The 13793-nt window shown below is 41.1% G+C and overlaps 1 protein-coding gene across 1 annotated transcript in view; it reads right to left on the reverse strand.

Moving 5' to 3' along the window:
* The window catches only part of Tex26 (testis expressed 26), a 36634-nt gene extending 24642 nt beyond the window's left edge, over positions 1-11992 (reverse strand). The window contains exons 1-3 of the mRNA XM_071611760.1: positions 11932-11992; positions 7109-7193; positions 1885-2035 (exon numbers count right to left, since the gene is read on the reverse strand). Of these exons, the coding sequence (XP_071467861.1) occupies positions 1885-2035; positions 7109-7193; positions 11932-11992 (297 nt within the window). The remainder of the gene's footprint in view (positions 1-1884; positions 2036-7108; positions 7194-11931) is intronic.
* Positions 11993-13793: the final 1801 nt, after the last annotated feature.

The following is a 13793-nucleotide window of genomic DNA, read 5'->3' on the forward strand; positions in this document are numbered from 1 at the left end:
CCCGGGCCGCACGCATGCCAAGTGAGCGCGCTACTGCTTGAGCCACATCCCCAGCCCCCAAATTATCTTTTAAGTCCCTTTTAATCTTCAGGTTCCCTCTTAATCCCCTTCTTTCTCTTATCATTTATCTACTGAAGAAACCAATTGTAAATATGCCAGCATCTATTGAAGCAGCTATTGATGCATAGAGGTTCCAAGTCTGGATTTTGTTGATTACATACCCACAGTGCCATTTAAAAAGCCTTTAGGATTCAGATTCAGGGTGCATCTCGTGGACCATTCTCTAAGTGGTGTTCAGCAAGATCATGGGAAATGATATTGAAATTATATTGCTATTTCTCTTTGGTAACAGTTGTTGAGGCTCTCAGTGACCAGATCAGTAGGGTCAACAAATCTGGCTTGCCAAAACTCATTGGCTCAAAGTACAAAGGACCATCTATAACACTAGTTCTCATTGGCTGAGAGCACAAAGGACAGTTGGCCACCAGCTCTCATTGGCTGAGAGAACACAGGGAGGCAGCCATGCTACCTCTCAGGGTGAGAGCCTTGGATAGCACTTAGATAAATGAAAATCATATGCCTATTTGTATGTATATGCATACAAATACAGCATAATGTTGTAATTAACTCTCTCATATTTACTTTAGGATTTTAATGAAAATACTTAAGACACATATAGATGGTAATGAATGGATGCCATGAGGAACCAAGTTAGATGGGGTATGTGTGTGTGTTCTAAGGACTCCCAAGTTTACCTCTCCAGCTTCTCACTCACAGGAGCTACAGACCTCTATGTGCAGCTGCCTGTCTACCGAACAGATCTTCACCAGAACTCCCATTCCCTCTTATTCCTTTCCCCATCAAACCTGGTCTTCCACCTTGTTCCAGCTCAGAAAACAGCGTCAGCACACACCCAGCCTCCGAGAGAGAAATATGAACATCCTCCTCCCTCTCTCTTCTTCATCTTTCACATCCCTATAGTCATCAAATACTGTCCATTCTACTACTTTGTCATCGCTTCAATGCATGCAAGAGCCTCATCCTAGGTACCAGGTAAATGAAACCTTTTATTATGACTGAGATGGAAGAAGGGTGTACAGTGCCAAGAAAACAGCAGAAAAAAAATGGTTATTTTTCTTCCGGCAGAGGATGGGAGATGGCTCTTTTTAAAATGAGCCTTGAAGAAATATAGGGCAGTGCTCCTTAGTAGAAAGGAAAAGGCTTTTCTAGAGGAAGGCAAGAGTGATACAAGTCAGGGAGGTTTGAGAGAGCACAAAACACCTTGTGCCTACCTATTTATAGCAGCACTATTCACCATAGCTACAAGGTGGAATCAACCCAAACATCCAACAGGGTGGTATGGACAAATACATTGTGGCCTATTCATACAATAGTATTCAATCACAGAAAGTATTGGTACTTGCCACACCATAGGTGAACTTCAAAAATATTACACTAAGTGAAAGAAGTCAGGCACAAAAGGTCACCTGTTGTATGATTCCACATGTAAACTATCCAGAATAGGTAATTCATAGAGATAGAAAGCAAATAGGTGGTTTCTAAGGGGAAGGTGACAGGGATTTTTTTTTTTTTTTTTGGGGGGGGGTAACTCTTTAATGGGCATGAGTTGTTTTGTTTTGTTTTGTTTCGTTTTCTGGGATGATAAAAATGTTCTGCAACAAAACAGAGAAATAGAGATAGAGAAAAGATAGTTAGAAATAAAGATGAGAAGGTAGGAAGGATATTGTCCCAGAGGACCATATAGCTCATCACAGAAGAAAGTGAAGAGTGTTTGTGACGTATTCAAACTCTTATTCTCATGGATTGTTGACACAGTATTAAATTCGACACATATAGTGCTATTATCTTACTTGATTGGCTTACTTTTTTGTGTCTCCTTAATCCTCTTGAAGACCCATTTTTTATGGTATTTTCCTTAGAATATGATTTCCAAACGTACTCGTCACTGTATTGTGTATTCAGAATGGGATCACTAAGTGCATATGCATATCCTAATCTTCTGATACTTTTTTGACTACAAAAAAAGTAGAAAATAGAGTAAGGGATTAAATGCCAAATCTCACAACAGTGCACATGTCAAATCATTTGATTAATGATATATTTTTTAAAGATGGGTTAACTTAAGACTTGATGCCAGATATAATTTAATTTGAGGGTTCCCCTGATAAGAAACAATTCTGTGACAATCTTAGGATGGCTTTAGCAAATGTACAGGGATCTAAAATGAAATTAAGAATAACAACCTAAGTTTATTATATTTTTTAAAGATACTATTATAGACAAAAATTACTTCAATCTAACCACATAGTTGGTAAGGAAAAGATTAATTCCAGAGACAAAAAGAAGCAAATTAGGATGTTCATTTTTGGCTTGCAAGTCCTCAATGAAATGATGCATCTAGGCAATGATCAGCCATGTCACCAAGAACTCAAAAGGAGGGGTTCACCGGGTATTATGTACTTCTGGTTGAATATACTCACCTCCACCTATTAAATGCTTTTGCCAAAATATGGAATCTGAATCAAATGAAGACTGCAGAATATTGAATTACAAGAAATGGAAGAGAAGAGAAATATTTTAAAACACACGATGGGGATGGAATCAGAAAAATTCCAAACAATGATTCTGTTTCTTCAGAAAAAAAAATGGTCAGGGAGGAAAAAAAAAGTGCAGAGGTAGATTAAATGAGAAAGGAGACATAATAACCAAAAGTAATGTGTGGACTTTGGACTCTACTTCAAACCTTTTGAAAATTTTGAGACAAATTTTTGGAATAAATCTGATTGCTGACTGGTTATTCGATACTAAGGGATTGATTTTTTTTGAGGATGAAATAATGAAATTATATTTTTAAAGCATCCGATTTTGGGATTCTATTTTGATACATAGAAAATATTCAGAATTAAAATGATATGCCTTGAATTTATCTTGACAAAATCCAGTATGTTTATTGTCATAGATGGTGATTGTGTTTATTCCTTTGTGTGTGTTTAAAATAGTTCACATTGACTTTAAAAAAAAAATTTAAGAGTCTGAGCAGATTTATGTGTTCGAAAGAAACAAACATCTGGGAAGTTGGGCACATCTGGATGATTGATGATTTTCCTGTCATTCAGATATAAACTGGAAATTCTCCAAAAGAGACTCAACAGAAATAGCTTTAAAGGAATTAGTTTTCAGATCTCAATTTCTCAATATTTTTTTTCCTAAATTATGTTTGCCTGATCGGTGGCAGGGGTGGGGGGTGTGCTGACTATGCAAGCAAGTCCTTTCCTTCTTTACCACGCCCCTTTCCCAGGGCTCTCTTTCCTATATTATCAGTAGGATCTTTCTAGGGTGCATTGCCTCCAGAGAGGGGCAGCTTGGCCAGAGCCATTTCACAGACGCCTCCTGGCCATTGGAGCTCCACACCCTTGTCCAGGGCTTGTCTTATCTAGGAGTTTCTGCAGAGTGAGGGATCGTGCTGTAACCGGGGTATTGCCACCTGTGTGGGGTGTTATAGATTTTGGTAGGCGTGCTTCAAAGTCCTGCCCAGTTTTCTGTCTCCTACTAATTGCCAACTACTCATCCATCTTCAGGGAGAGGCTCTAAGAGCATGCAGAATGCTCCAAATGGCTTTTTTCCTCATGTACTTAAAGATAAGCATTTTTTCAGCTTAAAAAAAAAAAATCCCTGGGAAATGTCATTAGCTGGAGAGAAAAGCACGTCGAGTGGGGAAGCAGTACAAGTTGGTGATGATGATCGCTTTAAATATAACTAGAGTCTTTTCTGGGACATCACACTTTTTAAAGATTACTGGGTAAAACTGGTAGATTAAAATCTTGTGGGTTTTTTTTTTTTCCAGATCTTGTATTCATCACTTAGTAAGGTATTTAAATCTTATTTTTTGAAATATTTACTCCAGTGTAGCCAATCCTTATTTCCTTTTATGCTATAAAAAATTATTTAAAAATAAAATACTTAACAGTAAGTAAAAACATATGCTGGCTTGTCAGACCAATTAATTTTCACACTGTATAACTTTTTCCTTCATTAAATGCATAGGAAATGCCTGATGTCTGATGAAATCAATGAAACTCTTCCTTTCACGTGTGACTATAATTTAATGATTATTGAAAGTCAAGCACCAGAGTTCTGCAGACATGAGAACACATTTAACTTTAAAAAAAAAAAAAAGCATATATTTATCAGACCCCTTGCTTCACAGATAACTTGCACATTTTATGCATTATTTTTGTTACTTAGATATAATTAATTTATCAGACTTGAATCTTTTGTTACTTCCCCTGTTTTTATAACCTTCCCTATAAAAGATATATCCAATAATTTATTTTTCAGTTATTTTCATAACATTCCTCAAAACATATATTAACATTTATATGAACTGAAAGAGTAGGTAGGTTTTGACAGGGAGTGAACCAAATTTCGCTCATTGGTTTGACAAATAGGACTGACTTAACCAACTAGTTATAGGCGATATAAACTGTATGAGCTAAATCTTCAGCTCCAAGATTTTGATAAGAATATATTTAAAGTAAGTGATGATAAAAGTCTTTTATACAAAGAATATTGTGTTGGAAAACATTTATTGAAATTAATGTTTCTGTGTTCCAAACCATATAATATTAAGCAAGCTAGCTACCTTCGAGGGAGGGGGTAACGGTGTAACTTAATGGTCATTTGTTCAAGCCATGCCTTCTGGGATATTTCTCAGAAACTGAAATAGGGAACAACTCAATAAGTGGATGACAAATCATCTCATTACTTGATTTCAATAAAATCAGAGGAGTACTCCACCAAGTAGGAGGAGGATCCGTCATTAAAATCACCTTGTGATTTTTGACTCAGCAAAAACAAAGAAAGAGTTCAAAGTGCTGAGCCTGGTTCAGTAGCACACAACTGCAATCCCATTCACCCAGGAGGCTAAGGCAGTAAGATCACAAGTTCAAGGTCATCCTAAGCAAGCTAGGAAGAACCTGTTGCAAAATAACAAATAAAAAAAAATAATTTAAAAAAAGACTGGTCATGTGGTTCAATGGTAAAATGCCGCTGGGTTGAATACCTACCTATTACTACAAAAAAAAAAAAAAAAAAAAAAAAGTTCAGAGCACTGGATGACACTGCTATGCTGAAGCTCCTTTTCATATATATGAATAAACTTTCTCAAGTCTAACACCTATAAAATGGAAAAAAGAAAAGAAACAGAAAAACTGATGCTACATATGGGTCATTCTAAAAATAATAACACTCACAATTGGATGCATGAACTAACTGAAAGCAAAACTGCCCATTTATCTTTTTAGGATGCAGTTCTAAGCCAGGCCTAGTGGTGCACACCTAGACTCCCTGTTACTAGGGAGCCTGAGGCAGGAGGATTGAGTCCAGGAGGTTGAGGCCAGCCTAGGCAACACAGGGAGACCTCATCTAAAAAAAAAAAAGGAAAGAAAAATATATACATAAATAGATATATAGTGGTGGGGATATAGTTTCAAAAATTAATTTTTGTATTTAGTATTATTATTATTATTAACATTGTAATTTATTTATTGCTCTGAGCAGTTGGGTACTAAAAATAATGATGATGATACTTAAAGTCACATAGCATGTTTAAAAATTCACTTCAACTAAAATATTGAAACAGTTGCAAAGAACTATGAGTGGACCGTAAGTTGCTTTCAAGCAAAAAAATATATTATAGCAGGGGAAAATTCTATTGAGGAAGTGGAGTGGAAGAAGGAAAAGGAATGAAATGAGTTTTCAAAAAAGAGCTTGTTTGAGTATTTTTTTTAAAAAAAAAGAATCCTAATGAGTATTAATTTGCTAGGGCATTTAGACTGTGCATTGGTTGTATTTAAAATTTTTATTTTAAAATGTCAATATTTAGGATGGACTGGAAGTTTTATTTTCTGCAGCTATTTAAATGTATGAGAACTTACAAAAAATGTGAGTTTGAAAATCACTGACTTAGATTCTCCAAGTACATCTTTATTTTTGGCTTTTAACCCAAGTGCTTCTTCTTTAGAAAACTGTTACCGCCTGTGAACCTGGCAAATTTATTTCAATCGAATGATAAATGTCCCAATTAAGGAGTTAGTTGTGGCCCCGTGGGATAACCAGTAACTCAGAAATCGGGAGTCTGGGAGCTTGGCACTTTTGAGAGCCTATCATATTTTACTAGGGGAAATGAAAGAAAATTACTGAGTAACCCCCTTGTGTTAGTCCTTTACCTGTGTCCTCCTCCTCAAAACACTCCCTTAGGGATCATCAGTCCCGTTCCACCAATTAAACTGAGCTGTGGATGATTTGTTACTCGCCTGAGGGTGAGGGTGGGGCAGAGCTACGGGGGTCAGCCTTGGCTTGGACGTGCCCCTAATTCATCTGACTTCTCACTAACTTGAACTTGCAAGGAGAAAAGATCCTCCTTTTGGGAAACAATTCACAGAGTCAACACAAGCAAGGAAGGCTCTCCTTCCGACTTCACACCTACCTAACAGGGACGCAATTAAAGGGATATCCTGGCACTCCCCTCCTGCTGAGCTCAGAGAGGCAGCTGGTGGCTAGAAATCCCCACAGCCCTCAGCTTGGGTGGGAGTGGAGAAGTTGCAAGCCAACACTGCTGTAGCTGGAGGAGTGCAGGTAAGGAGAGGGGGATTGTGCCCTTCCTTCAGCTTCCAGAGATGAGTGTTGGTGACAGTAGGGACAGCAAGCATTCATTCATCCACTCAGCCATTCATTCAGCCGTGGAGGCCTGCTTCTATAACAGGGAGTGGCTTTGATTCATGCGTGGTGCTCAGGTGGCACAGTCGTCAGTGAACCTAAATGCTGGGTCAGTGGTAAACGCAATGTGCAGTAACATCATAAAGAACTAGTGGGGCCATTTTCTCGGTGGTCCTGTGGGAGGTCTGGCTGCTGTTTGAGAGGAGGAACTTTCAAGACGCTTGGAGGGGAGCCGTGAGCACAATGGCCTTACTCCACTGCATTTTTATAAGCCTTCTCCAGTTACTCTATTTGTTTAGGATTCTAAATCCGAAAAGACAAGTGAACAAAGTCTCTGAGTGTCTGTCGGGCTGACTGAAGGGGGATCTACCGGATCAAAGCGGGCACTGCTCCTGTCTTGCGGGTGAAATCTGTCTTCATCCTGGTGGCATAAGAATCCCAGTCGGTACCACCTGCTGAAAGGACAATAAAGCCGTTTTCAGTGGGGTGAACCCGAATATCTCACTTGAATGTTGCACAATTAAAATAATTTCTCAAACGACAGGAACCTTCTGGATAGTGATTTTATATGAGAGTCTAAAGAGCCATAAAGGCCAAGTGGTGGCCTGGAATAGGAGAGAAGGGAAGCACAACTTAATTATCTGAGTTTATCTCAAAATAAGAATGGCCTATTGTTTTCCCCAAGCATTCGCACCCGCTGTTTTAAAGAATTCAAGCCAAACATAAAAATCCATGAAGGAGGAAGTCCTTGGAAATTCTATCTTTGCTCATTATTGCTTTCTAGTGACCCATTTCCATTACATCAGGTATATCTGTGCACATACGGAATGATTTTATACACAGGAGTTCATATTAGACATGCCAGCTCTTACCCCGGGCACCTCTTTGCTTTTCCTCTCCACCCTTCATTATCCTTTTCTGGGCTAGGCCGTGTTAACAATCCTGTCTGCTTCTCTCCATACTTGTATATGCAATCACATGAGGATTTATGTGTACGTATATAAATACAGAGGCAAATTGTGATTTAGTTCTCACCATTTTGTTTTACAAAAATGGGCTCATATTACACCAAGTGTCCCGACTAACAGTGTCTTGGGGGCAAAACACTCCTGGTGCAATGCTAATTCACCCTTTGTAATAATGATTGTAAAATTCAGTGGTGTAAAAGTTATTGACAACTATGTGCGTGGGTAAGAGCATTGAGGGACAGAGTGGAGTTGGAAGAGAAGTCCAGGGCTGAAGCCTGGGCACTCGAAGGTCAAGAAGAAGAACAGCCAGAGAAAAATACAGTCAGTTGGGCATGAAGAAAAACCAGGAGCATGTGGTGTCCTGAAAGCCCAAAGAAGAAAGTGCTTCCAAAGGAGGGAGGAATCATCCATGGCAAATACTGTCGATGGCTCCAGAAAGATACCAGCTGAGAATTTAGCAGCACCCAAGCCGATCTACCCCAACTCCCTATTTTTAACAAGGTATCACCAAATTACTTGAGAATACAGTTGTCCCTCCTTATCTGTAGTTTCACTTTTCATGGTTTCAGATACCTGTGATCAACACCAATAGTCCAAAAAGATGAAATGAAGAATTCCAGAAATGAACAATTCAGAAGTTTTAAATTGTGCACCATTCTGAGCACCATGATGAAATCTCATGCCATCCAGCTCCATCCTGCTGGAAATGTGATTACCCCTTTGTGTAGCGTGTCCACACCGTATGCACTACCTGCACGTTAAGTCATGTAGCTGCAGTATCACAATGCTCATGTATGGAGTCAGCGCTACCCAGGGCTATGCACTGGGAGTGCATAAGTGGGGGCTACTATATATATTTTAAATGTACTCATTCTCTCATTTTTTTAATATCTGGGCAGTTACCTGTTGCTTTTTACATTTCATAAATAACTGGGTTGGAATGTCTCTAATTTTTGAATAGGTACTGTCTAGGATCTCATCATCTCATCCCAAGAATACTGGAGCTATTCCCATTGCCTTAATTTGTTTCCAAGCCTGTATCCTATTAAAATGACAGTAAAGTATCCTTTTATCTTTCAATTTCCCAATATTCTTAAAAGCTATCTGCCTCCTGCCTAGCATAGACAGCCCTGGCTAAACATTAACGGTTTCTGTCATCTGTGGACTTCTTAGTATTCATCTCCCCATCTCTCCCAGCCAGGTCGTTTTTAATTTAACAGGCCCTGGCCCCAGGCAGGGAATGGGATCTGCTCATCTGTGACTATTCCCTGCTGCCTTCACACTGGTTTAAGCTTCGTGTCCACCCAGAAGCATCCCCGAGGGAGAACTCTTGCCTTGGCATTATCCTTGGAGACTCCTGCTTTGGTGGGAATCACTTTAGGCTTGAAAGCATTTTATTCCAATAGTGGATTTAAATGATCTTTGTGAAAAGAATTACAAATGTGGAGAAGGGGAAAAAAATCCTGAGTAGCTGCTCTTAAAGAAGCCTCCTTTAGTTTGATTGGAACCTCTGCCTTGGGCTTTTAGGAGGACCAGGAAGGATCTCTGCAGAGACCACACTTCCCTCTACCCTTCTCACTTCTGTCTTGCTGATAGTTTCCTTCCTCTCTCATTTCCTGTGCCTTCCCATGGACCAGGTCCTGTGCTCCGCACTGGGACACACATCTTGTCCTGGCTTTGGAGAACTTAACAGTTAGTGGAGGAGCTATGTATCCTATGAACATTCAGATTAAGATTGTGTGTCACAGGAACCATGAGGAGCATGTGATTCTTCCTCAAAGGAGAAGAGGGGACAGCAAGGACAGGTCAAGGAGAGATTTCACCACATAGACAGCTTTCTGAACTTGTACTTTATCTGGTAGAAGTTTGACAGGGAAACTTAAAGATGTTCTTGGCTGATTTAACAGGCAGAATGAGAATCCGAGACAGCAAATTTCAAACGCAAATTTGAAATTTGAAATAAAGAGGAAATGACTAAGGATAATTCAGTGGGGCCCCCTGTGCCTAAGCCTACTCTGCTCAACTTAGGACCCACCAAAGGTGTTCACAGTTATGAAAATAAATTCATAAAGCTTTGAAAATATTATAAAACTAATATAATTAATATGTATATGTATTATACTTTACAAAGTATTTCCATATATATTATGCTGTTTTATTCTGATGGACAAGGCAGGTATTGATGACATCTATTAATCCTAACCTTACCTTATTTTGAGGATTAAAGGCATTGGTAAGTGTACATGCTTGTAGTATGCTGAATGATGGACCCCAAAAGATATGTGCATATCCTAAATCCCAGAAACCTGTGAATCTGACTTTATTTGGAAAAGAGATTTTTTGCACATGCAATTAAGGATTGCAAAATAAAGCAGTCATCATGGATCATACTCATGGATCTGAAATGCAATTATAAATGTCCTTAGAAGAGGAAGGCAATGTGACCTCCACATTGATGTATCCACAAGTCAAGAATATTGACAGCCAGCAGAAGCAGGAGGTAGGAAAGATTCTGCCCTGGAGCCTCCAGAGGGGTTGCAGCCCTGTGTACACCTTGATTTTGGATGTCAGGCCTTCAGAGCCAAGAGAGAATGAATTTTTGTCATTTTAAGCCACTAGTTTGTGGTTCTGTTCTAGCAGCTATGAGAAATTAATAAACTGCACCTGAGTGTCCAGTCTACAGAGACTGCTCATCAGCAGTTAACCATCATTGTCAACCACTTTATCCTGTTTTTAGACCAAAATTGAGCAGTGCCACATCAAGCCCACCTTTTAGAAGGTGAATGTCCGAGCAGTGGAAGATGGAGTAGTACACAGAGGCTCTCAGAGACCCCACACTGGAGGGGAAGAGTCACACCTGCCCATGGAAAGGAAAACTTGATGGCCAAATGAAAGAAATCTGGTGATCATATTGAGATATCAAAGCAGCTGCCTCCGCTTCTGATTTCAGAAGCTGGGACCCTCCTCCTAACTGGTCTCTCAAAGCCTGGAAGGTTTGAGAAGGAAAGGAGTATAATTTTGCACATGTTGAATTAGAGGCCTTTCTGTGACATCCGAATGGAACAGTCTAGCAGAAAGCTGGATAGTTTGGTCTGGAAATTGGAAGAAAGATCTAAGTTAGAGACAGAATAGAGTCACAGGCACCTTTATGAAGCACTTAAAGCTTTATGGCAGCTTATGGCCACTCGTGGAGGATGCCAATTCGCAAGGAAAGTCTTGGAAGACTCTGGCATTTCCCAGCCAAGGACAGGGAGAGGAGACAATGAAAGAAACCAAGACAGCATAGCTAGAAAAGGAAGAGGAAATTAAAAGGAGACCCCTCAGGAATCCTGGGAAAGCATTTCTCTCTCCTCTCTGCTTACCTTGACATTATATGGAAACTGAGTATATTTGATATTTTTGTGCTAATTAAGTATTTCCTCTTTCTATTCTTCATTTACAAAGAATGAATTGAAATGAAAGTACACATTTCACTCACTCTCACGGGAGCACAATTCTAGGGAATTTGCAGTTGAACAATTCCTCCCTGCTCTGGAGCCAGCGAGCAGCCACAATTACCCAGCTAGACAGCAGCCACAGGCCATTATTGCCAAGGGAAAGGCCACGGTGTAGCTGACTACACAGTAATCATGCCACTAGCGTCACAGCTAGAGCGGCTCTCCCCCCGCAGACACGAAAAGCTGAGCTGGTAACCTGCTGCATCTGGGAGCAAAAACGAGGATGCAGAGTTCCCCATCTTTACAGACAGAGTCTCTTTGAAAGAGAAATGGTCCTACTCAGAAGGTGCGGCTGAAGACCTTAGCTCCATCTGTAACCACCTAGCTCCCCCAAACCACAAACCCTATTTCTTGGCTGTTTCCCAGACCCTCCATGGGGGCGGGGCTCAAGCCCATCTTGTTCTCTTCTGAGAGTCCCAGTCTCTCTGCTCCTTCTTTGCTTTTGACCCTAGGGTCCCTTCCTAGGCAGGCATGTCCTGGATGTTTTAGAAAGAAGTACCGGCAGGTCAAAGAGGAGGTTTAGCAGCAAGTATGAAGGGCTGGAGAGGGACAAGGTCATGAACATGGTCATTCTCCCCGACTCCCCAGCCGTCCCTAGTCCCTCAGTGGGGCCCATCCCCAAGAGGGAGACAACACCCTTAAAGATCGAAGGCCCTTGGCTGGACGCTACCCCTTCCCCAGGAAAGACCCCAACCCTGTCTGCAGACAGGCAGGGTAGACAATCTTACTTGGCTGGAGCTTGTGGTCGTTTAAAGAGGGGCACGAAGCCATGAACTCAGGCTGGGCCATCCTGCCGAGGAGGCAGTGGAGCCGGGCTGAGGCTCCAGCCCTACTTGGCTCTGCAGGCGGCACGCGGCTGCTTTGTGACGCGTCGCCATGGAGACGCAGGTCTGGTACTGGGCAACTTAAGTCGGGAGACCCAGATGGCTAGACCAGGCCCGCGCAAAGATGCGATGCAGAAAGCTAATCCTTGCCTCTTCTCCTGTGGATACCTTACTTCCGTATATTTGTATAGATCTTGCAATGAGCTCTCCCAATTCTTGTGTTGTATATTTGGGGACAGAAAACAAAAAAAAGGGGGAAGAAATTAAACAGAAAGTAATGTCAGACTTTTTTTTTGGGGGGTGGAGGGGGCACTTGACAACTGAGCCACATTCCCCAGCCCTATTTCATATTTTATTTAGAGTCAGGGTCTCACTGAGTTGCTTAACACCTCCCTTTTGCTGAGGCCGGCTTTGAATTTGCCATCCTCCTGCCTCAGCCTCTCCAACTGCTGGAATGTCAGTCTTTCAACTGATAATTTTCATCTATTCATAGATTTCAGTTTAAGCAAATGGGGGGAAAGTTGTCATGGATCTGACTAAATCACCAGTGTGGCCTGAGAAGCATCGATTCTATGATGTTCCATGCTATTCAAGGGGTCATCCTGGGTATCCGTCAGTTTCAGGTTACTACAAGGAAACGGCTGACTAAGGCTACCTATGAAGAGAGGTATATTTTGGCTCATGGTTTTGGAGGTTTCAAAGGCCTAGAACAGGCTGGGCAAGGGTGCCCCTTTACTGCATCTCCTTATTGCTGGGAAAGCCAATGGCAGGAGTGGATGTCAGAACCAGCAATCCTGTGTCCAGCCAGGAAACAGAGGAAGAGACAGTGGTCCTACAGTGCCTCTGGGGAACAGATCACCCAAAGACCTAAGGACCTCCCACTAGATCCCACCTCCTGAAAGTCCCAAGAGCACCACCATGGAGACCAGGAAACTGGGGATGGGGGACACTATTCAGAGCCAAACCATAGTATCCCAGCTCACAAATCAGGGGAGAAAGCAGCAAGTGAAAAATGTGCTTAGAGACCAAGGGGAGGGGACCTATGTGTCACAGATCTCCTTAGCAGGACATGAGATCCTGGCACCCATCATAGTGCTTTGTGACTATCAATTTAGTTGTTCTTCCTCCACATCCCCCATCGACTGAGTGGTGCCTTCTACTCCCATGTGTGTTAGGGATGCTTAACTGGATGAGGAAATTCCTTTATTTTCATATTCTTGGCAACTCCCTGGTAATCTGACACGTAGTCGGTGCTGAAGAACTATTGAAAAGCTCCAGGTTAGAACAGAGCCACCACTCACTCCTGTGAGGAGACAAAGGAACACACTGGGACCGCTGGCAACAGTTTAGGAAGGAATCGACAACAGCCCCGCATCCTAAGAGGGGCTATCCTAGGCCTTAGTAAAGAGGGAGATGTAACAAGGGAGTTTATTAAAGGAGACAGAATAGACATCCAACCAAAGACCCCAAACATATATGCAAGGAACATCTCTAAAGTGAAGAGCTAAACTAGAATTTTCTGAGGGTAGAGACCCATCCACACGGCAAATGAATATAATAAATCTTAGACTCTCCGAGCAATGAATGGTGAAACTCAGTAGAAGGCAGACTTCTGTCAATGTTATTTAAAGGAACATGTCTAAATTAAGATTTAGTAGTGGCATCTAAATTAAAGAAAGTCGCACCCAATAACAGATTAACTGTCTGGAAATGGTAGAGCTAATTAGCATAGCATAATTTAAGAGAAATGTGTTTTTAAAATAGAG

This window comes from Marmota flaviventris, chromosome 4, assembly GCF_047511675.1.
Source record: "Marmota flaviventris isolate mMarFla1 chromosome 4, mMarFla1.hap1, whole genome shotgun sequence".
NCBI classification, from domain to species: Eukaryota; Metazoa; Chordata; class Mammalia; order Rodentia; family Sciuridae; genus Marmota; species Marmota flaviventris.